This window comes from Bufo gargarizans, chromosome 1 (assembly GCF_014858855.1).
Source record: "Bufo gargarizans isolate SCDJY-AF-19 chromosome 1, ASM1485885v1, whole genome shotgun sequence".
Lineage (NCBI taxonomy): Eukaryota > Metazoa > Chordata > Amphibia > Anura > Bufonidae > Bufo > Bufo gargarizans.
Window position 1 is genome coordinate 542625852 of NC_058080.1, and position 25464 is coordinate 542651315.

Consider the following 25464-nt stretch of genomic DNA (forward strand, 5'->3'; position numbering starts at 1 on the left):
AGAGGCATAATGAGGGCTGGCTGAGAGGCATAATGAAGCCCCATTATGCCTCTCAGCTCCCATTATGGCATAATGGGGGCTGGCTGAGAGGCATAATGGGGCCTGAGAGCCATTATGGAGCCTGAGAGGCATAATAGGGGCTGAGAGCAGCATAATGGGGGCTGAGAGGCATAATGGGGGGCCTGAGAGGCATAATGAGGGCTGAGAGCGGCATAATGGGGGCTATGAGGATAATGGGGGCTGAGAGGCATAATGGGGCTGATGAGAGGCATAAGGGCTGATAATGGGGGCTGATGAAAGGCATAAGGGCTGATTATGGGGCTAATGAGAGGCATGGAGGCCAATATGGGGGTGATGAGAGCATAGGCATGTGCAACCTATTGCATTAGGGTGTGCACCCTAAAGCACAAACACAACAGTATTTACATTACTGCCAAGGAACACCCCTAGTGGCCACACATCAGATGGACACTAGAGGTGCTTCTTAGTCCAGTGTTGCACAACGTGCAACATTGGCATTCAGGCTAAACACTCCTCATAGAAAAGCATTGATTCAAAGCATCTCTATGAAGCCACGCATGCGCAATAGCTTCCCAATGCTTCCCTATGTGAAAGCAGTGGGTTGGCTATGATATAATCACAAACTGCACATTCCTGTGACTTATATTGCTGTAGAGCTTGCGATACTCACACACTGCACTTTTCTATGCATTTTATTGCTGAGGTAGTGATGTACTTGCACATCGCACATTACTGTGTCCTTACCGAGCCACGTGATCTCTCTGAACCCTGTGATCGCTCCGAAATCACCGGGCATCGCTTGAGGGTTTTTCATTTCAGCAAATCTTAATGTTTTTATTTAAGCACTAACTCCACGAATGTTTATTAGCTCCAATCTTGGGATAATGTTGACATGTTATTATTTTAATAAAAACTATGAGTGGCGTTTATGCCAGTGACATTAGGGTAGGTCTAGTATCGCCCACTTCTACCCCATAACCTCTATTCTAGAGGTTTTGGCGTTTTTTTAGGGTGTGTATATCTATGTGTAACAGTTGTATTGTTATGTACAAGCAGTCTGTATCAGATAAACAAGACCGTTGTCCCTGAAATGCGTTGTACCACCTGCCAAATACATTTCTGTATTCTGATGTGTGGCCCCCTTCCCCAAAGTGGCCCGACAGCATGCTGCCAAATAAAAATAATAAACTTAAATACTTACCTCAACGTGGTTGTCGGTTATGGGGGACAGGACATAGGTCTGTGTCCTTAACTGTATGCTGCCAAGCTTAGGTGGCGCGATGATGATGACATCATCATGCCTGCTGCACCAGCCTCTGATAGGCTACAGGCACTAGGCATAAAGCCTATCATAGGGAACAATGGAGCAGGTAGACATCGCTCCCGTGCACCACCACAGCATTCAACTATATAATTGAATAAAGAGAGATGAGCATATTGACAAAAAAAGAGCTCATTGCCCACTGCCCTGCCACCGCCCCCACTTGTCCATAGGTGGAGCCGCCTGAAGCAATCCCCTCACTTCGCCTCATTGGTGGTGCTCCTATGGTAATGGGACTCAAAGAAACACCTGAATTTAATAATTACGAGGTGTGTCCAAATGCTTTTGTTCATATGGTGTATATGTATGTATTTGTAATTGTTCCCAACATCCAAAGTGTGTTTATTAGTGACAGCCATATTTCCTGTCCAGTCTTTATATGACTGTAGTATCTTGCTACCCCTATCTAGCCAACCACTGTTATTAAAAACACAAAGAGTGAGCAGTAAACAGCATGAGCAGTAGAAAATTGTAAAAGACGCTTACACGGCTGTGCATAATGATATTGTTCACTATAGGTAACCTTAAAGGGGTTGTCCAGGATTTCAATATCAGATTGGGTAGGTGGGAATCTGACACACCGCACCCTCAGCTGTATTTAAAGGGAATGTGCCATCAGAAAATGACCTGCTGTTTAAAAAACTTTTTTAAGAATTATTGATGATGTTTCTTTTAATCTTCCATGTATTCCATATATTTGAACAAAAAATGTAAAATCCTGCAATTTTTGCACTGGCCACTATGTCTAATAATTGGACCACTTCTTGGTTTATACAGATTACTGCAGTTAACTGCCTGTAATGATATCACCTCTGTGTATAGATAAGACAGGATCCACCATTCACAATAGCCGATTGTCAGAGCTGATCTATTCTTTCCTTGTACAATGACCTCTGCACAGGGCACAGAGCATGCCTAGAAGACTCTCCCACAGAAGTTACTGACTTCCCCTCCTGTCCCTTGTGTCTATGGCCCATGGACCTGCCGTAAAGCAATTTTCTTAATGCTTTCTAAATGCTGTTAAGAACAGCTCAGGCAAGATGGCCGCCCCCATAGTCATGTTCAGAAAAGAGAAGAAATAAATCTGCAATTCTAATATAAAAAGAAATTAGAAAAAGAATATGTATCTGATTTTAACTGGCAGATAACATTTTTGGTGACATATTTCCTATAATGGGGTTCCATATCTTGCACCCATAATACAGCCATCCTAAACTAGTGGTATTAATATATTGAGTTAAAACTTCAGCAATAATCACCATATGCTCTTTGTGTGTCCCTTTAGCTATGGGGAAGGATTAAATCAGTTGGGTCAATAGGCCTTGTATTGAAATCCTCACCTGGTATATAGTTACCACCATCTTCAATTACATCTTTAACTTCATGTTAACCATTTCTATACAGTCATATAGGATATTATGGCAGCAAAAGCACATTCTATTATAGCCATGAGTTAATGTGCCGTGTGAGAGGATGTGCGCTGAAAGCATTAGCATTACACAAGTGCTCATACAAATGGAGTTTAATGACAAATAGCTAGCATATAATTTCCTTTTGAGTGAAATGGGTTAATGAGCTGTGTCGAAGGATTTGTGAATAGCCTTTTATTGTAAAGATATAATATATCCCAACCCACATTGTACAGAGTAACCCCTTTCCCTGAATGAGCTTTCAAATAGTTTGGATTATTCTATACAGGCAACGAATGCCTAGAGTTATGTAATTGACATGTATATCTAGTAAATCCCACAAAGGATGCACATCTAGTACCTACCTGTATGTCTACGGTTAATTGACCCCTCTAAATTTTATTCCTTGAAGAACAAAAGCTTGACACTTTCTTTTTCCCATTGCAATTACAACAATTGTAAAAAGAAACAATGTGTTACCAAGTTTGCATACTTCTGACAACATATAAATGCAAAAAGTTAAGTATGCAAAAGTTTTGTAGACCGTCTGTTTTACACTTTTTTTTTTTTTTTTAGCAGTATTCACATATTGGACAGATGTTATTTGTGGAGTTTTTACAGCATTTCCTCCCATTGATTAAGCATACTGAAATAATTAATAGTATTAAAAACATGTAGACATTGTCATTTTTTGTACACTTGTAAGGGTTGTGAGCCTTACTACCCCTTATTAATGTGATTTTTTTACTTGCATTCATTGTTTCCCCCTTGTTACTATTGCCTTTAATGTTCACTGGATGGATAACTAAACTAAAATTGCATTGTGTTTTCCCATAAATAGCCATTATGAGACTTAACATGTAAGCTGGAGGAAAGAGACCTGGAGAAGTATTTTGCTCAAATGATGCTGCACAGATGGGCCTGAATGTCGACACTGAGGAGAAGACATTGCGGTGAGCCCATATGAGGTGCTGCCATTGTCCTTAGAGTGTATTAGGCCTGAGCTTGCCCACTGAAGAGAGTGTTAGTGGGCCGTAATTAGAGGTCCGAAAGAGCAAGCAACCTGGATGATGTGAACATTTGACTAGTTGGGACTGAAACATTTGAAGAGTAGTGGCCTAGAAGTCATGAAGACCCACAGAGGCACTAGGTAGTTCTATATGAAGTGGCTGGTATGACCCTGTTGAAAACTCTGATGAGTGGCAGGGGGTAACCTTCAAAAGACCAGCAGTGGCACTGTGGAACAGGCAAAAATCAGAAGCCACTTTGAGTACAACCTGCCTCTTGGAGAACTCATGGAGCAAATAATTTGTTCAGCCATAATTTTCCACAATTATTTCCTAAAGAAGAACACTCTTAGATAGCACCACAATTGTAGTCAAAGGTCATGCACACAGCAGTACACAGACCTCCCATGTCTCCATGTTTCACCGTATGGTGCTAAGTCAGGTACTGGTACTATATGCTAGAGGTATTTCTTCTACCGGAGAATTCCTTCATAATACACGTGATGGACCGTGCCACAATTTGTTTTTTGTTGGACTGGTTTGACAGAAATAAAACCCTGTGTGCCACTTTATGAAATCAGAAGCTTATAGAAGTCCCCATGTACCCCTATAGCAGCCCTATTACAACTGTGTACAAAGCAGAACTGTAATATGGCCATGTGTATGAGCCCCCGCTGTAAAACAAATCAAGAACCAAAAATACATAAACGCATCATCAACAATGTAAATCAGGGATGTCAAACTCGTGGCCCTCCAGCTGTTGCAAAACTACAACTCCCATCATGCCTGGGCATACTGCAGCCATCAGGGAATGATGGGAGTTGTAGTTTTGCAACAGCTGGAGGGCCATGAGTTTGACATCCATGATGTAAATAGTATTATGGTTGTCATTACCATTCCAGATAGCTTTGGGGTAGCAGGCTCAATTAGGGTACTTGGCTGCTGTAGAGTCTTTGAGCTTTTAATCTTAAAGGGATTCTGTCACCTCGTTTTAGCCTATAGAGATGCGGACATGCACGGCTAGATCGCTCCTAGCATGTCCGCAATATACCTGTCCCATAGGGCTGTGTGCTTTTATTGAGTTTAAAAAATGATTTAATAGATATGTAAATGAGCCTTGTAAGGTGCCCAAGGGGCTGTACTAACCTTCTTGGAGCCCAGCCACGCCCCCTGTGAAGGAGCCCAACACTGCCTGGTCCTCCGAATCTCCTCCTTGCTCACAGTTAGATGGCCGTAATCTCGCGATGCGCGAGCCCGTGCATGCGCAGTGCCGGCATAGTGTTCCTTCCCTGTGCTGGCATCAGCCTCAGGGAAGGAATTGCTAGCAGCAATCTAGCAGTACATGTCCGCAGCTCTATAGGCTAAAACGAGGTGACAGAATCCCTTTAACGACCACGTGGCTATAAAGTAATGAATCATCTCCTTCACTGCCAAAACTCATGACTGTTATTAGCATCTTGGATCCACATATTTGGGGACATTAAAAGGCATAGGTCATTAATATCCAATCGATGATAATCCAACACCCCCCGAAATCCCACTGATCAGCTCTTGCCTGCAGCCTTCAGCACTTTGAATGGAACAGGAAGAACAGCGCCATTCAAAGTGTAGTGGCCATGCCTGGTTACTGCAGCTGCCTTGAAGTGAATGGGAGCTGAGCTGCAGTAACCCATCACAGCCATTACACTTTGAACGGAGCTGTTCCATTCAAAGGGCTAGTTCCAAGCTGATCGGTGGGGGTGCGGGATATTGGATGTTCACTGATCAGATATTAATGACCTACCTGGAGGATTGGCCATCGATATCGGGAGCCTTGTAACACCCTTTAAGTGCAGTCATCTACCATAGCCCCTACTACACTTAATAAGCAATAAGTACTTTCAGTAAAGCTATTGCAAATTTTCTTAGAATCTCCTGTGAAAGAGAAATCATTTAATGATTAAATTGCCTAAACCTTCTATTGCTTTCTAATAGGTTCTAATGATGGCACAGACCAGTGCCTACAGCTCGCTGGAGCTGGTCAGACTGGAACAAGCTGCCTTTCACTCATTGTTCAACAGTGGACAGGTAGAGTTACTTCAGCATCCTAGGAGGAGCCAGGCTTAATGTCCTAGAAAGAGTTAACCGAAAACTCAGCCCTGATCTTTATAGATGTATATATATTGATGCATGAGTTGAATGGGAATGGTACAGTTCTCCCTGGTTGTGGGAGAAGTGAGGGTCAGCTTCTGAACAACTCTGCTACCCTGCGGTGGAACGTCCAGAATATAAATTCAGCATGAACATCTTTCAGCTCGGCATGACTTTAATAACTTTTCCCTTCATTATACAGGTGTCTGGAGGAGGTAAGAATACATTCATGTAATTATTATCCTCCTGTGTGACTAAACCTTGGCATGGGCATTGCCATACTTCCACTGCCATGCTAGGTCAGTATGCCTTATGATTGCTTTACTTTTCAGTCTATTTGGACATTGGAAACACACATGGTATTGCAAATAATAATGTTGCACTAGATGCCCTGCAAATGGCTTGAAGTAAATTATGACACAAATGAATATCATAATTTATAATTAAATAATCACTGGTAGATATTTCCTAAAATACACTTCGGGTACCTGATTCAGGTGCAAACTGAAGGTGTCCCAATTGGCCTGAATGACACTCTGGGGTCTCCTAGGACTGCAAAATATACTGTATGTCCATGGGTAAACGGATGGGAGCCTGATTGTAACAAACAGCCTGTTCAATAACACACTGTCTGATTTATTTTATTTTATAAAAAATGGTCCTAAAATATCCCATTTAGGTAGCAGCTGCCTTCTGAACTGTACAACATTCAAGTAGTCCAATTTGATGCTGCAGGTTTCATTTTTTTCATGCAGGGTTCTTTTTGCGGCAAATAAAGTTTATTCTTTGCATAATAAAATGTTTTTTTCTGTACCAATTCCTCTGCTTGTTGTCATGCAATGGGAACCTTAATTTTTTTTTTACCTATATAAGATGAAAAACTATTTTTCATGTGATGAATCAGGGGCACAGTTTGTACCGTTTACAGTACAGTTATCACCGCTGGGTCCATCACACGACCAGGACAAGTTTTCATCTACTGTAAGTAAAAAAGGAATGACTGGCAGCAAGCAGCGATCTAGAAGGATATGAATAATTGATACAGTCTGAATTTGCTAAAGTCAGAATTCACCCTTAATTTTTACTTTTGAGACTCTTAAGGGCCACATACATATTTGTTCAGCTGACAGACTAATGTGTATGGACGATGTTGGGAGAGAGGAGGATCGGGTGAAGTGAATATTTTTGCCTGATCTTTTTGTTCACCAAGGAGATAGGCCATGACCAAATGTGTCTGAGAGAAGCTTTCTCTTCTGTCACCATTGAATACACATACATGTTCAGTCAGGCCAAATGTGTATGGAGGAGCCAACAGCTATTGATCATTTATGGCCAGCCTTAGTGTGAGAAGCTGAATGACAAGCATTCATGATTATTGATTGATTTATTACCGTATTGCTTTAGAGCAGGCATCCTCAAACTGCGGCCCTCCAGCTGTTGCAAAACTACAACTTCCCAGCATGCCCGAACAGCCTACAGGTATCAGCCTACAGCAGGGCATTGTGGGAGTTGTAGTTTTACAACAGCTGGAGGGCCGCAGTTTGAGGATGCCGCTTTAGAGGGTCTATGGCTAGATGATGGCACTTAAACTACATAGTACATTTTACTGGGGCAGCAACTAGCTTAGACCTCGTACGGGCTGCGAGTCGCTGCAGAGTCCTGATCTCTCTACAATCACAGCAATTTGCAAGTAAATAAGGCAGGAATGACAAATGGGGTACTAGACCCTCCTGTCCTGGAATAGGGCATTGGATAAGAAAGAAAAGACAAAAGCAATACATCTTCTAAAAAGATAATGTTTCATTACACATGGAATATAGGAATATGATGTTAGTCTGTAATAGTTATTTTTATATTGATTGAAATATGGTGGCATGAGTAGTGCAAAAAGGATTTTTTTTTATCTTGCCGCTTGGCATATCTTTGAATGTCAAAATAACTAAAATTGACCTACTTTGCAGACACAGGTCCAGATTTACTAATGTGTCTGCAAGAATCTGTCCAAAAAGTGGTGCATGTTGGCGCATCTAGGGTTTCTACACTTTTTCTGACATGCTCAACAATGGATGGGGCTTCAGCAAAAAGGGATGGAGTTTCATGGAAAGGGGGCAAGCCTAATATGCACCATTTAACACACAAAATTGCATAAAAATCCATCTCAAAGTAAGGCAACAAATAGTTGGTATAGAGAAAAGCGTCTGTCCCTGCACCACATTTATCCTGCAGCCTGAGCCACTGTGATAAATCTGCTGCAGGTCTAGACAACTAAGCTTAGGTCATCTTTATGTTTAGTAAATCTGGGCCATAGTGTTGGTTAGAACTCTGTCTGTCCTTGCAACCCTGCCTGCAGTGTCCTAGTAATGGTTCATTCTTTCCAATTCTTTTAAGCTTCAATGAACTCTTCTTATTGCCAACAAAGCTTGTTAGCAGCGCCTTACATGATTCTTGGTTGGATAAACAGGAAGAAAAATCAGGCCATTTGTGGCTAGCTGTAGGCATGAAAAGTAAAATACAAAGTGGTGTATTGACCTTTACCTGCAAAACGCATACACAATGTACATAACACCATGCACACGGGTAATGACATATTAAAACAAAATATTTGGAACATTTTAATATGTTCCTAATTGAATATTGAATATGTTTTTCATATATGTCTTTTTTATATAGGTCAATGGTGTTACACCTCTCAGAACCCTACGTGTGGTGAAGTGTAGTACAAGTAATGTATTCTGGAAAATAATAATGGTATCTTTAGTCTTCACTGGTCATTGGAAAGATGACTAGCATCTTGAGGGGCATAGCTACAGTGGATATAAAAAGTCTACACACCCCTGTTAAAATGTCAGATTCTGTGATGTAACAAAATGAGACAAAGAGAAATCATTTCAGAACTTTTTCCACCTTTAATGTGACCTATAAACTGTACCACTCAATTGAAAAACAAAGTGAAATCTGGTAGGTGGAGGGAAGAAAACCAAAAAACTAAAATAATGTGGTTGCATAAGTGCTGCACATCCTCTTATAACTGGGGATGTAGCTGTGCTCAGAATTAAGCAATAACATTCAAAATCATGTTAAATAGGAGTCAGCATACACCTGCCATCATTTAAAGCACCTCTGATTAACCCCAAATAAAGTTCAGCTGCTCTAGTTGGTCTTTCCTGAAATTTTCTTAGTCAGCATCCCACAGCAAAAGCCATGGTCCACAGAGAGCTTCCAAAGCATCAGAGGGATCTCATTGTTTAAAGGTATCAGTTAGGAGAACGGTACAAAAGAATTTCCAAGGCATTAGATATACCATGGAACACAGTGAAGACAGTCATCATCAAGTGGAGAAAATATGGCACAACGGTGACATTACCAAGAACTGGACGTCCTCCGAGAGGCCTAACGCAACATTAAAGGAGCTGTAGGAATATCTGGCAAGTACTGCCTGTGTGGTACATATGACAGCAATCTCCCGTATTCTTCATATGTCTGGGCTATGGGGTAGAGTGGCAAGACGAAAGCCCTTTCTTACGAAGAAAAACATCCTAAGTCAGGCTACATTTTGCAAAAACGCATCTGAAGTCTCCCAAAAGCATGTGGGAAAAGGTGTTATGGTCTGATGAAACCAAGGTTGAACCATAATTCCAACAGATATGTTTGGCGCAAAACACTGGTACATCACCAAAGGAACACCATACCCACAATGAAGCATGGTGGTGGCAGCATCATGCTTTGGGGCTGTTTTTCTTCAGCTAGAACTGGGGCCTTAGTTAAGCTAGAGGGATTTATGAATAGTTAATATTGGCCCAAATATGGCACAACACCTTCAGGCTTCTGTGCACATTCTGTGAACATGAAGAGGAACTTCATCTTTCAGCATGACAATGACCCAAAGCATACATCCAAATCAACAAAGGAATGGCTTCACCAGAAGAAGATTAAAGTTTTGGAATGGTCCCAGCTAGATCACAGACCTAAATCCAATTGGAAATCTGTGGGGTGATCTGAAGAGGGCTGTGCTCAGGAGATGTCAGTCCCAATCTGACAGATTTGGAGTGTTTTTGCAAAGAAGAGTGGGCATATCTTGCCAAGTCAAAATGTGCCATGCTGATAGACTCAAAAAGACTGAGTGCTGTAATAAAATCAAAAGGTGCTTCAACAAAGTATTAGTTAAAAGGTGTGCACACTTATGCAACCATATTATTTAATTTTTATATTTTTTCTTCCCTCTACCTAAAAGATTTCAGTTTGTTTTTCAATTGAGTTGTACAGTTTATAGGTCACATTAAAGGTGGAAAAGGTTCTGAAATGATTTATCTTTGTCTCATTTTTTACATCACAGAAACCTGACATTTTAACAGGGGTGTGTAGACTTTTTATATCCACTGTATACAGTTGCAAGAAAAAGTATCTGAACCCTTTGGAATGCTATGGATTTCTGCACAAATTGGTCATAAAATCTTCATCTAAGTCACAACAATAGACAATCACAGTCTGCTTAGGGCTCTTTCACACCTGCGTTCTTTTCTTCTGGCATAGAGTTCCGTCGTCGGGGCTCTATGCCGGAAGAATCCTGATCAGTTTTATCCTAATGCATTCTGAATGGAGTGAAATCCGTTCAGGATATCTTCAGTTCCGGAACGGAACGTTTTTTGGCCAGAGAAAATACCGCAGCATGCTGCGCTTTTTGCTCCGGCCAAAAATCCTGAAGACTTGCCGCAAGGCCGGATCCGGAATTAATGCCCATTGAAGGGCATTGATCCGGACTTAAGCTAAACGTTGTTTCGGCGCATTGCCGGATCCGACGTTTAGCTTTTTCTGAATGGTTACCATGGCTGCCAAGACGCTAAAGTCCATGCAGCCATGGTAAAGTGTAGCGGGGAGCGGGGAGCAGCATACTTACCGTCCGTGCGGGCTCCCGGGGCGCTCCAGAGTGACATCAGGGCGCCCCAAGCGCATAGATCATGTGATCGCATGGCACGTCATCCATGCGCATGGGGCACTCTGACGTCACTTCTGGAGCGCCCCGGGAGCCGCGCGGACTGTAAGTATACCGCTGCCCCGCTCCTACTATGGCAACCAGGACTTTAATAGCGTCCTGGGTGCCATAGTAACACTGAAAGCATTTTGAAGACGGATCCTTCTTCAAATGCTTTCAGTACACTTTTGTTTTTCCGGATCCGGCGTGTAATTCCGGCAAGTGGAGTACACGCCGGATCCGGACAACGCAAGTGTGAAAGAGGCCTTAAACTAATAACACACAAAGAATTAAATGTTACCATGTTTTTATTGAACACACCATGTAAACATTCACAGTGCAGGTGGAAAAAGTATGTGAACCCTTGGATTTATTAACTGGTTAAACCTCCTTTGGCAGCAATAACTTCAACCAAACGTTTCCTGTAGTTGCAGATCAGACGTACACAACGGTCAGGAGTAATTCTTGCGGTGGCAGTGTCTCTGCCTTCTGGGTGATTTCCGTGACATGGTTGCCACGCATGCTGTTGCCGGTGGTTACGTGGTTTCGTTTGCTTGTGTGTGCACTTCCCCTTTTAGTTGTAGTCTCCCTCTGTCTGGTGCTGTAAGGGTTAACTCCCTGACCTGGGTGTGGTCACTTGGCTTATATCTTCTGTGGTTTCCTGGCTGGAGTCAGTTGTACTTCAGCTGTTGTTGGTGCTGGAGCTCTGCTCCAGTCCAGGGTGTTCCATCTGTCCAGTGAGGACCACCCTTGGTCATCAATGTCATCCTGGTGTCTCCTTCCCTTCCTGTCCCTATTTGTATGGAGTGGGTTATGTTCAGTGAGTTGGTATGTCTAGTTTGGTGTTAAATGTCTGGTGGTGTTTGGTGTCCAACTTGTTTAGTAGACATTCCCCTGTCTCATGTTTATTGCAGCTATGGATGTCCTGGGTTCGTGTGTGGTTTGTGGTGTGTGCTGTGTCCTTTAATGTTGGTGTGGACAGCAGCACTTGTGCACAGGTTCCGGTCAGTGTGTCTGTGGCTGGTAAGTGTTATTGGTTTCGCTTACCTGCCATCTCCTTATGCTGTGTTCCCCCTCCTTGCAGCCTGGCCTCAGGTAGAGACTGCTGTTCCTCCATTACTGGGATGAACAGGTCGTCTCTTCCCTGCTCCTTGGTGAGGGATTACCAGGGCGACTTAGGGTCTCTAGGAATCATGAGTATGAGTAGTCCAACCATCGGGGTCCGCTCATACGGTGAGGAGTCGGAGAGCATTAAGGACGCTGTAGGAGGTGACCTGCTCCCTTATTACTCCTTTTAGCCAGGCTGATCCCCTTTTACCCTTTTGACACCGCACGGTGGGGGGTTTCCCTCACTCCCCGCCGTGACAATCACATTTTATGACCAATTTGTGCAGAAATCCATATCATTCCAAAGGGTTCACATACCTTTTCTTGCAACTGTATAAGACACTGGCTGCAGAAACAAAGGTCCTTTGTCATATAAGAGGACAACAGTATTTGCAGTGGCACATGAAGGGGACTGTGAGCTTCAAATTATGCCTCTAAGTTCATCACTGATTATGGTAACATTAAAGTGTGAATAGATGCCTATAGGAGGCTGAGTTCAATGCATCCAGACCCTCTGTATGACAGCATGTCTATAAGAGGCTGAGGTCAATGATTCGGGACTCTTTGTGCGTATAGATAACTATAGAAGGTTGAGTTCAATGAGTTCAGACCAGTCCTATAGGTGGATGAGGTCAATGAATCCACACCCTTAGTAAACCTGCCCCTATGTTAGTGATATGCATTACTTTTCCCCTTAGAGCTGGTGTTATGTGACCAAAGAGGTTAACATATATTTTCTGAATGGACTAAATCCTTACTCTAAGGCCCCTTTCACACAGGCGAGTTTTCCGCGCGGGTTGAACGCATTACACCCGCACTGAATCTGGACCCATTCATTTCTATGGGGCTGTGCACATGACCAGTGATTTTCACGCAATCGCAGCAAACTCTATTTTGTGCGTTTTTCACGCAACGCAGGCCCCATAGAAGTGAATGGGGCTGTGTGAAAATAGCAAGCATCCGCAAGCAAGTGCGGATGCGGTGCGATTTTCACGCACGATTGCTAGGAGACGATCGGGAAGGGGACCCGATCTTTATTATTTTCCCTTATAACATGGTCATAAGGGAAAATAATAGCATTCTGAATACAGAATGCATAGTACAATAGGGCTGGAGGGGTTAAAAAAAAAAATAATAATAATTTAACTCACCTTAATCCACTTGTTCGCGCAGCCGGCATCTCTTGTGTCTTCTTTGAGGAATAGGACCTTTGATGAGGTCACTACGCTCATCACATGGTCCGTTACATGATCCATCACCATGGTGATGGATCATGTGACGGACCATGTGATGAGCGTAGTGACATCATCAAAGGTCTTATTCCTCAAAGAAGAAGACAGAAGAGATGCCGGCTGCGTGAACAAGTGGATTAAGGTGAGTTAAATTATTATTATTATTTTTTTTTAACCCCTCCAGCCCTATTGTACTATGCATTCTGTATTCAGAATGCAATTATTTTCCCTTATAACCATGTTATAAGGGGAAATAATGCAATCTACACAACCTTGAACCCAAACCTGAACTTCTGTGAAGAAGTTCGGGTCTGGGTACCACATTCAGTTTTTTATCACGTGCGTGCAAAACGCATTGCACCCGCGCAATAAAAACTGAACAACGGAACGCAATCGCAGTCAAAACTGACTGCAATTGTGTACCTACTCGCGCGGGTTTGCCGCAACGCATCCGGACACGCTCGTGTGAAAGAGGCCTAAGTCTTGCAGCTCCACATGTCAGTATTTCCTGTGTTTCTGGCCAGGTCCTGATCACTGGAAGGATATTAATCATAATTGTGGAGGTGACCATCAATCTCCTATCAACATTGAAAAGTCGAAAGTAAGCAGAGACAGCCATCTAGATAATATCACTTTCCAGGGATTTGATTATGCTCCACCTGGTCAGTGGAAGCTAATGAATGATGGACATTCAGGTTGGTCATGTTCTATCTTCTTCATAGTTTATTAATAACCCTTATTAACAAGTGTGTGTATTACATATCTCCTAACTGTCCCAGGTACAGCAGGACAGTCCAGAATTTCAGCCAATGTACTGATTTAAAGGGGACCTGTCACCGGGATTTTGTGTATAGAGCTGAGGACATGGGTTGTTAGATAGTCACTAGCACATCCGCAATACCCAGTCCCCATAGCTCTGTGTGCTTTTATTGTGTAAAACAAATGATTTGATACATATGCAAATTAACCTGAGATGAGTCCTGTACGTGAGATGAGTCAGGGACAGGACTCATCTCAGGTTCATTTGCATATGTATCAAATCAGGGGTTTTTTACGCAATAAAAGCACACAGAGCTATGGGGACTGGATATTGCAGATGTGCTAGTGGCCATCTAGCAACCCATGTCCTCAGCTCTATACACAAAATCCCGGTGACAGGTTCCTTTAAACTGTAGGCGGCATGTCCCAATTTCAACTGTATCTGCATCCACAGCAGGGATCATCAGCTTTTTACTCCACTATTCACCAGCTTGTGCTCTTCCCCACAGGCCAGCACTATGCAGTGACATTACCACTATTGTGAGGGAGCATTAAGGGGCAACACTATTGTAAGAGGGCATTAAGTTGGCAACACTACTGTGAGGGTGCACTAAGGGGGAAAAACTATTGTGAGGGGTGTCAAAAAGGGGGCAACACTATTATGAGAAGACACTAAGGGGGCAACACTACTGTGAGGGGCATTAAGGGGAAATAATATAGTGAAAGCAATAGGGGCAATAGTATTGTTAAAGAGGTACAAAGGGGGAATAACTACTGTATTGAGGCACTAAGGAGCATTCTTACTTTTTAATTGCAACACTGAAGAGAATGGGATTTGGAGATATATTTGTCTCTTGGATCAAACTGTTATACACCGAAATTTCTGCAAGGATGATTTTGAACAGAGAATACTCAGACAATATAGCTGTTGGCAGGGGGGTTAGATAGGGATGTCCCCTCTCCCCCCTGCTATTTGCTATAGTCATGGAACCCTTAGCGGATATGATTAGACAAGATAAAGAAATCGTGGGGTTTAGGTTTGGATCCCACGAAGAAAAGATTGCACTATACGCAGATGATATTATGTTGTTTGTGGGCTCCCATGGATCATAGGATTTTTCAGATATTTGATGATTATAGTAAATATGCTGGACTAAATATTAATTGGTCTAAATCGGCCTGTATCCCTGTTTGATCCCTTGAATAACTTAACACCAGGGCTATTGGAGATCAAGAGACCAGAGGAACCAGTAAAATATTTAGGAATATGGATAACCCCCAACTCTAAGGATTATGTTCACCTAAATGTGCTTCCCAAAATTCAGGAGATTAGGAAGAAAATAGAGGTATGGAAAAAACTACATGTTTTAATAGCAGGACGTATTTCCCTAGTGAAAATGTGCATTTTACCCCTTCCCTGAATTACATTTTGTGGAATGTGCCGGTATTAATTCCCAAAAAATGTTTTTAAAAAATAGCGTCGCTTTTGGCAGATCTGATATGGCGAGGTAAAAAACCACGGATAAGAGCCCAAATATTACACGCTCGTGAGAGAGAGGGTGGGCTGTCGGTCCCAAATTTTGAACTTAATTTTTTCTCTGGCCATATCAGAAATATGCTAATATGGAGTAATACACAAAGATACAAGACCATGATAGCAGGTATCAATAAAAAATTGGACAAATGCAGCATCTTCCAATTGGTGGAAGCTGACATTTTGTAGCAACAGCAAATCACTAAAATACCGATATTTGGCCTGTGGGCAAAAATCTGGAAAGAGGTAAGAGAATTGTGGTCTCAGACCAGATTACATACTGATACCCTATTATTGGATAACACTCAACTTACAGAATTAAAGCCGATTGAACAGGGAATCTGGTGGCAATATGGAGTTTTTAGATTGGGTCAAATATGGAAGGAGGGAGATCTTAAAAACGAGTGTGGAATAGGAGATAGGGACATGAGCTTCTTCTATTTAGAATTAAAACAAGCTTTAAGGAGGCCGTTGGGAAGGGGAACACAAATTACCGTCCTCCCACACCCTCTAGCTAATATTTCTAAATTAATTGTGGGGAAGAAGCTGGTGTCTAGGATATATGAATCATTGTTACATCAAAAGACAGAAAAAAGAGCAATTAATTATCTAATGCACAAATGGCGGGATGTTTTTAAGTCTCAACAGGAAGAGTTTTGGGAGAGAGAGATACAAGCAAAAAATGGAGTCTCAAATAATTTCTCTCACAGGATCACCCAATTTAATATACAATACCGATTATATTATTTCCCTAAGAGCCTCATGAAATAGTATAAACCCAAAGAATGTAGTTGTAAAACATGCAGCCAGATAGGGGACGGATGATGTGCACTTATTGTGGACATGTAAAAAGATCCAAGATTTCTGGCGGAAGGTAAACAAAAAAATAAATGTATATCATGGGTTTAGTATCCCTAGGGAGTTTGAAATATGTATCCTGGGAGTAGTGGATAAGATAGATAATTCCAAACATCGTTCCATAGCCTCTAAACTTCTATTCCAGGAGGTGCATTGCTAGGAGGTGCATTGTTTGGCACTGGGGAGACGATGTGGTACCTGCGGTTAGGGAATGGGAGAACCAGACTAGGGTCTCGCTTGTCAGAGAAGAATTCCACTTGGTGTCTATCAAAAATAAATATAAATTTGCGGAATTATGGCAGAAATGGTTAAAAAACTAGATGAGGGGATACCCGGTATTGGTGAGGGGATTTGGCGGTGGTGGGGGGGCATGGAGGACGGGGACGGAGGAGAGATGTAAAAGGAAAGAAAAGAGGAAATAATTTTTTATTTTTTTTCACTGGGGAAAGAGCAGCTGGGGAAGTTGGATGGGTAATAAGCAAGCTATATATATATATATATATATATATATATATATATTTGTATGCATGCTGTTTTATAATATACATTGTTTTTATAATGTAATACAACTTGTGATTGTTGAAGATGTATGGAATTTGGAATAATAATAAAGATTAAATAAAAAAAAAAGGCAGAGTGGCATTCTTAATGTGAGGTGGCACAACAACTATGAGGGAGGTACTAAGGGGGTATCATTATTGTAAAGAGACAGAAAGGAGGCATAATGACTGTATTGGGTGTGTATGGAGAGAAATTAGTCAAGGTTAGAGATGCAACTTAAGTAAAGAAAATGCGCACGCCACAAACTTTGCCCCTCTTTGGTTTCTTTGAAAGCTGGGAGATATGGAACCATTCTTCTCTCCTGGTTTACTTTTCATCTTAGGCATCATGCACACGACCGTTCCATTTTTTGCGGTCCGCAAACCACGGATCCGCAAAAAACGGAAGCAGCCCATGCACCTTCCGCAATTTACAGAACGGAACGTGCGGCCCATTGTAGAAATGCCTATTCTTGTCTGCAAAATGGACAAGAAGAGGACATGTTTTTCTTTTTTTTGCGGGGCCACGGAACGGAGCAACGGATGCGGACAGCACACGGAGTGCTGTCTGCATCTTTTGCAGACCCATTTTGCGGCCATGTGCATGAGGCTTTACACGTATACAAAGCCTTTTTATGATCTATAACTCTTTACAGTATTGCTGAGCCTCTCAGGAGACATTTCGATTAGTGGAGCAGGATTACCCAATAAATACAAAGCACTACAATTCCACTTCCATTGGGGAAGTCCTAACAAGGATGGATCAGAGCATACAGTAGATGGAAAGCAGTTCCCTCTTGAGGTATGTTTTTATATTTTGTCTTATTATAAAATACATTAACCCATTTCAGGACCCTGCCATATTTTACCTTAAGGACCAGGTCGTTTTTGGGAAATTTGACATGCGTCATTTTATGTGGTAATATCTTTGAAACGCTTTTACTTATCCAAGCCATTCTGAGATTGTTTTCTCGCGACACATTGTACTTCATTAAAGTGGTACATTTCAGTCAATATGTTTCATTTTTATTATTTTTTTAATCCTAAAGTTACCCAAAAATTTCCAAATTTCTATTTCTCTGCTTTTAAAACAGATAGTGATACCTCATATAATAGTTATTATTTTACATTTTCCATAAGTCTACTTTTTGTTTTGATCATTTTGTGAATGCAATTTAATTTTTTGGGGACGTTAGAAGGCTTAGAAGTTTATTAGCAAATCTTGAAATATTTCAGAAAATTTCCAAAACCCACTTTTTTAAGGACTAGTTCAGTTATGAAGTCATTGTGGGGCTTACATAATAGAAACCACCCATAAATGGCCCCATTTTAGAAACTACATCCCTCAAGGTATTCAAAACTGATTTTACAAACTTTGTTAACCCTTTAGGTGTTCCACAAGAATGAAAGAAAAATGTAGATGAAATTTCCGAATTTCACTTTTTGGGCCTGATTCTGTAGCTTACAGAAACACCCCATTTATGATCGTAACCTCTGTATGGGCACACAGTAGGGCACAGAAGAAAAGGACCTCCATATTGTTTTTGGAGGACAGATTTCACTGGGATAATTAAGTTCACATTTGAAGACCCCCAGATGCACCCCTAGAGTAGAAACTCCCAAAAAAGTGACCCCATTTTGGAAACTATGGGATAAGGTGGCAGTTTTGTTGGTACTATTTTAGGATACATATGATTTTTGGTTGCTCTATATTACACTTTTTGTGAGGCAAGGTAACAAAAAATAGCTGTTTTGGCACAGTTTTTACGTTTTGTTCTTTTACAATGTTCATCTGACAGGTTAGATCATGTGCTATTTTTATAGAGCAGGTTGTTACAGACGTGACAATACCAAATATGACTAAAACATTTTTTTGTGTCTCTATATTTTGAAAGCCATAAGTTTATTTTTATTTTTTGGGCTACTGTCTTATGTAGGGGCTCATTTTTGGGGGATGAGATGACAGTTTGGTACTATTTTAGGGTGCATATGACTTTTTGATCACTTGGTATTACAGGGGTTTTTTTTATTTTTTTTACGGTGTTGGGGCTTATGTCATGTGATATTAATATGCCGGCATCAGTGTTTTCATCGATGCCGGCATATGCAGCAGGGGCCCGGCTGTCAGTGAATGCTGGGTTTGTGCCTACTGATCGGGCGGGCGCAGCTCCTGCACCCTGCCCGATCAGCCCGCTGTACATGTACGGCGCTGGTCTTTAAGTCACGTCCACCAGCGCCAGTACATATATAGAGCCAGTCCTCTACTGATTAAGTTGTGAAATATTTGGAAGATATACTGTAAAATCCTTTTTTCATATCTCTTTTGAGATCAGTATTTAGTGTTATATCATTGCATTTGGATCATGAAAAATTAGGGGTAATATCACCTTGGTGTCTTGACACAGAATGTGCAGTATATTAAGTGGTCTGTTGTGAATCTTGTTCTCTCCCTTCAGTTGCATATTGTTCATATGAATACTAAATTCAATAGTATCACAGAAGCCAAGAAGGATCCCAAGGGCCTGGCAGTGTTGGGCATTCTAATCACGGTATGAGCTATACAAAATGTCACTACATGAGGATTCTTGTTTTTCTGGCCTCCTGTAATATGTTTTTTCTTATCTAGGTAGGAGAAGCAGAGAACCCCAGTTACAACACTTTGGTGGCCGCCATGAAAAATGTGTCGCTAGAAGGTCAGTATGGGCAATCAGTAGTTCATAGATATAAGAAGCTTTTCTAGATATGTATTTCAGTAATATGGTGAAATGCCGAAATTTGGGGAAGCTAAAATGTGTTGTGTGCACCGTTCCAGTAATAAGCTCATCTTCACTTTAAGTAAGGAAAAAAAGTTTGCCTACCTTATCAAATTAGATAAATGCACAGTGCACGTATGCCATGGCTGCAATATGAAAGCAAACGCAAAATGCAACAGCACTCTGCAAATATTGAATATATGGATTATAATTGTACTAGTGATATATTCACTTTATAAATAAACATGATTTAACATTATTTAATATTTAACAAATATTCTGGTCAATATACACAAGCCCATCTGACAAAACAACCTCTTATAGATGAGACCTTACTCCAAAACAACTTATCTTTCCTTGGGCATACCCTCCAGATAATTAAAGGGAAAGTAGGATCTAGCCATATTCTCCTCTTTGGACAGGTGGGTAGCTAGTGTGCAAGACAAAAATGGAGGCCACTACACCCTTATATGTACAATGCAATGAGAGGTCTGATTCGAATGAAAGGCAAGTTATTTTAGAGTAGAGTCCCATCTATAAGAGGTTGACTTGCCAAGGCAGATGCAGCAGTGCACCTAGCCTTTCTGCTGCCTGAGGCGAAAACTGAAATGGCGCCCCTGCCTCCCCAATGCCAATTTCGTAACCTAATCGCTTCCCTTCAGCCCAAGGCCCTTCGGCTGCCCCTCTCTTGCCACTACCTTGCGCTGCCTGAGGTGATCGCCTCACCTGACCTTATTGGTGGTTCACTCCTGGGCAGATGGGCTCATATATTTTAATAAAAATGTTTGCTAGCTAACTAACTCATATTCAGTTATATATTGATTATAGCATTAGTACAATTTATAATTCATATTTTCAATGTATTTCAGAGTAGTAATCCATCTGGTTAGGGCTTTGAATAAGGCATCAAAAAAAGGTAAAATTTTCATTAGGAAACATCTGAAAAGGGTGGACATTATAAGCTGCTGTTTATTAATCTTCTGCTTTCAGCTCATCAGGCTCGGTGACAGCGTTGCCAATGATACTATCTGGCTGAGATTAGCAGATATATGGCTCTTTTCCCAGAGATTCTGCCCAATATCACTTCAGATAAATGCCAAACATAGTATATAGCCCCCTTAACTCTGGTTGTGTGTATGGAGAGATCTCAGGACCCAACTCAAAATTCAACAGGCTTAACTCAAATGGATTGGGCTAAGCTTCAATACCAGACATTGTTCTTGGACAAGTATAGCACTGTATCTGTAAAAAAATTAATAATATTAATAATAATTGACCCATAAAGTGTTAAACATCTAATTTTCTAGTAATTTCTCTTACATCTTGTCTTTAGTCTTCTTTTGGACTCACTTAAAGGGGTATTCTCATTTTTGACTCATGGCAAACAAATGGTTTAAAAAAAAAAAAAAAGTGTTTAATCACCTCGCTGATCCCCCACTGCTTTGACAGTGCCTGGGTCCCCACTCTACTCCACTTCCTGCAGTCACCCCAACACAGCAGGAAATGGCTGAGAATGCCGCTCAGCCAATCAGTGGCTAAGGTAGGTCATCTCTGTGGACAACGACTGGCTGATCAGCATCCTCAGCCAATTCCTGCGGTGTCAGGGTGACAGCAGGTGTAGCGCAGCGGGAACGTGGGCACATTCAGAACAGCAGCTGTGCGAGATCTTCTAAATGAGTAAACATATTTTATCATCCATTTGATGTCTATAGGATTTTTATTTTTTTAAACTGGAATACCCCGTTAATAAAGCAGCACATAAATACATCTTAGTGTCTGTATCGTCACAAGGCTATAGTGCACGCATTATTAATTCATTCCCTGTGAATAGAAGTTAAACATTTTCTTCCATTAATCTTGTTTTATAACATGTCGCACCATTTTCTAGATATTGCTAACTTTTCTCAATGAAAATGTATTTCCAGGAGACTTCACTGAGATTCCAACATTTCCCTTGCAAAACCTCCTTCCACCCCACAATGGGTTGTCCCAATACTATCGATACCAAGGCTCCCTTACAACTCCTGACTGTTCAGAGGCTGTGATTTGGACAGTGTTTGAGCATCCAATTGCCATTAGTCGAACACAGGTAAAAAAAAAAGAAAATTGTAAAAATACTGTAGGTAAAAATTGTAATCAATAGTGTGTATTACCTTATTATTTCTGATAGAAAAAAAGGGGTATTCCAATTAGATCAAGTTATCCCCTATTACTGGACCGCTGTACTCTATAGGGGATACTATATAGGGCATAACTGTTAGATCGGTGTGAGTCCGTCGATTGTGACTGCCACCAACCAAGAAAATACGGGACCTGTGTCCCTAGCCAAAAACAAACATTGGATATTTACCAGGAGTATTGGACCATAGAAACTAAAGTATTTACCTCCCTTATTAAAAAATATCTTTTGAATACATGAAAAATCTTAGAAAACCCCTATCGATAGTCAAAATATATATAATAATCATCAATGTTAAATACACCATATATAGAGTCAAAATCTCGGGCAGGTTATCAAGAGGTTACTCAAGGTTTGATGACACGGAACATACCCCAGTTGTCTTTCTTAGTCCAGGTTTATGGGAACAACATACATATCCCTAATATTTTTTATTGCATTCAATAAAAGGTATTTTTAATAAGGGAGGTAAATACTTTAGTTTCTATCTGTGTCCCTAGTTTGAATGGAATGCTTGTCAGCGTGCACACTGTTGGATATAGCCGAATACAGTGCTTGACTATTTCTAGCAATCCCATAGACTTTGAATAGAGCAGGTGTGCTCAACCAGCACTCTGTTTAAAGAGGGGATACGGGTGGTAAGTAGTGATGCCAGAAGTCGCAATCCCTTCGCTCTAACAGTGGATAACAGAAGCTTTATACTGAAGTTATACCTACCCCACGATTATATGTTCAATCAGAACATGTTTAGGCTCCATTCACGTGACACGGGTACCAGTTGTGAGCATGCCCCATCACAGTGCGGATCCCTTTACTTCAATGGGTACGCAATTCGCAAGATGCAGCAAAGTGTAGGACATATCTTTTCTTTTTCGGCGCAGCTTCCTTGGGCTTCTGGGTCAGTGTCCCACTGCAAGAGATAAGACATTCCCTACTTTTTTCCACATCTTGTGGATTGCGGATCCATCAAAGTCAATGGGCACACACCACGATGCAGTGTGCACACGGCAGGTATTCGTGTTTTGCAAATCCACAAAATGGACATGGTCGTGTGATTGGACACTTATTAGGTCAGTCCATACACATGAATCACCCAAGAATAATGATCCTTTGAAAATAAAGAGCTTGCTTCAGAAAACCCTTTCTTTACTTGATTAGGGCTATTTGCACAGTCAGCATCAGTATAGTATTTTTTTTTATCAGTATATGTAAGCCAAAAGCAGGAATGGAACCTACATAAAGAAAAGGTATAATGAAAAGATTTCTCACTCTTCTGTGTTTTGGCTTACAAATACTGATAAAAAAAAAATGATCAAATTCTGACCATGTGAAAGTGGCCTAAGGGGGTTACCCCTGATCTAAAGGGTTATTGCAGGCAGGATAGTATATAGTGCTATCATATACCACACATCTTTAAAATGACAAGATTCAAAGTATATGAAAAGCCTGTCAAAAAGATAGACATCATAGTCAGTTTATGCCCCAAAAACGTTTACAGTACAAGTAAGTAGACCAAGAAACATAAGGAGGGGCATGCACCAGCCATATATAAATACCAAGGAGTCAGAAGTGCAATAGTAGTAGATAGCAATCAATGTGTGAACATCAAAGGGTGCTATGGAATTGTGTAGTATGACTGTTAGACGCATGGCTCTAAGGATGGCCAAAGGCTACAACTGGCCAGGCCACCAATCCACAGCACTCCACTACTTCTTCATTACCCTTGACCATCGCTAATATTAACCTCTCCATTACCATAGAGTCCCCTATTCTGCCATTGACCCCTCCACTGCCCTAGACCACCATGGAAAAATATATTAACCATTTAACTACCCTGACCACCAAGCTGGCATTTTTAGATATTTCTTGTGTCTCGACTCGGGACCAGGAAGTGGGGAGCAATGACGAAAGGAGAATCATCAGAATGGCAGCAGAGTAATGATTTTATTTTTACATTTGACACATTCTGGCAATTTTTAAATAAAAAATGTTCCCCTAGACATTCTTTTTAAGTATATGAGTTTATTTTTTTCACGGATTACCACTGTGTCGGTATTTGGTTTCCATAGTACCTTAATGCAGTGTTCCCAAATTAGTGACTCGTAGCCCCATTAAAAGTATCTTCCAACATTTTACTACTGATGACCTAGCCTCTGGTTTGGTCATCAGTATTTGATCGGTGGGGGTCCGACACCAGGGACCCCCATCGATCATCTGTTTGAGAAGGCACCAGTGCTTCTGTGAGTGCCACAGCTTACCAAGCACAGCCCCATACATTGTACAGTGGCTATGCTTGGTATCGCGCTCAGCCCCATTCACGTCAGTGGGGCTGAGCTGTACCTAGGCCTCGTGAAAGATGAACTTGCTGTCACTGGCCTAGGGAAAGCTGTGAGAAGGCCGTGGCGATCACAGGAGTACCAATGCCTTCTTAAACACCTAAACACCTATCAGATACTGATGATCTATCCAGAGGATAGGTCATCAGTAGTAAAATGTCAGAAAACCCCTTTAAGTGTATCTACTAACTATTGCCATTAATTCGATTTGAAGGTTATGAAATAAATGTAACTATGTTCTATAATGCCTGAATGTGCCTCTCGAGTTAAATAAATTAGGGTCCTCTGTTTAACAGGATTCTATGCTACATAATATTTCTTCAATTTTGTGCTTACAGCATCGAATCCTGACAGATACAGCCTATTTCTCTGCTCAAGGAGAGGGTCTGGTAAAAATGACAGACAATTTCCGACCACCTCAGCCACTTAAGGGTCGCAAAGTACTGGCTTCTAAAGATGCCACTGTCAGCTCCTCAGTTGCTCCCCAGGCCTCAGTATTAACCCTGACTATATTATACATATCAGTGAAGATATTGCGGGACTAGAGGGAAATTAGAAGGAATTTTCACCACTGGAATGAATATTTTGAAAATGAACTAAAGGAAAGGCGCACCACACATAAACCATGGTTCTACAGGCAAGGTTCACATCTCACTGCATTCACTGGATAAGCCACAGAACTGCACACCACCTTGCAAAGCAGCTATCAATGAGACTCTTCCTTGGATTGGAAAATATATTTCGAAATTGCAAGATATGAAAGATAACTGTCATATACAGTAGAGATCAAAAGTTTGGACATGCCTTCTCATTCAAAGAGTTTTCTTTATTTTCATGACTATGAAAAATTGTAGATTCACACTGAAGGCATCAAAACTATGAATTAACACATGTGGAATTATATACATAACAAAAAAGTGTGAAACAACTGAAAATATGTCATTCTAGGTTCTTCAAAGTAGCTTTGATTACTGCTTTGCACACTCTTGGCATTCTCTTGATGAGCTTCAAGAGGTAGTCACCTGAAATGGTCTTCCAACAGTCTTGAAGGAGTTCCCAGAGATGCTTAGCACTTGTTGGCCCTTTTGCCTTCACTCTGCGGTCCAGCTCACCCCAAACCATCTCGATTGGGTTCAGGTCCAGTGACTGTGGAGGCCAGGTCATCTGGCGCAGCACCCTATCACTCTCCTTCATGGTCAAATAGCCCTTACACAGCCTGGAGGTGTGTTTGGGGTCATTGTCCTGTTGAAAAATAAATGATGGTCCAACTAAACGCAAACTGGATGGAATAGCATGCCGCTGCAAGATGC

At 41.3% G+C, this 25464-nt stretch overlaps 1 protein-coding gene across 1 annotated transcript; it reads left to right on the forward strand.

Annotated features, from left to right (window-relative positions):
* Positions 1–5852: 5852 nt before the first annotated feature.
* On the forward strand, positions 5853–24994 carry LOC122934386 (carbonic anhydrase 15-like). The gene is made up of 8 exons (XM_044289809.1): positions 5853–6103; positions 8559–8594; positions 13721–13891; positions 17543–17688; positions 19343–19435; positions 19513–19579; positions 21565–21728; positions 24493–24994. The coding sequence occupies exons 1-8, from the start codon at positions 6037–6039 to the stop codon at positions 24697–24699; spliced, it is 951 nt and encodes a 316-aa protein (XP_044145744.1). The 5' UTR covers positions 5853–6036; the 3' UTR covers positions 24700–24994.
* Positions 24995–25464: the final 470 nt, after the last annotated feature.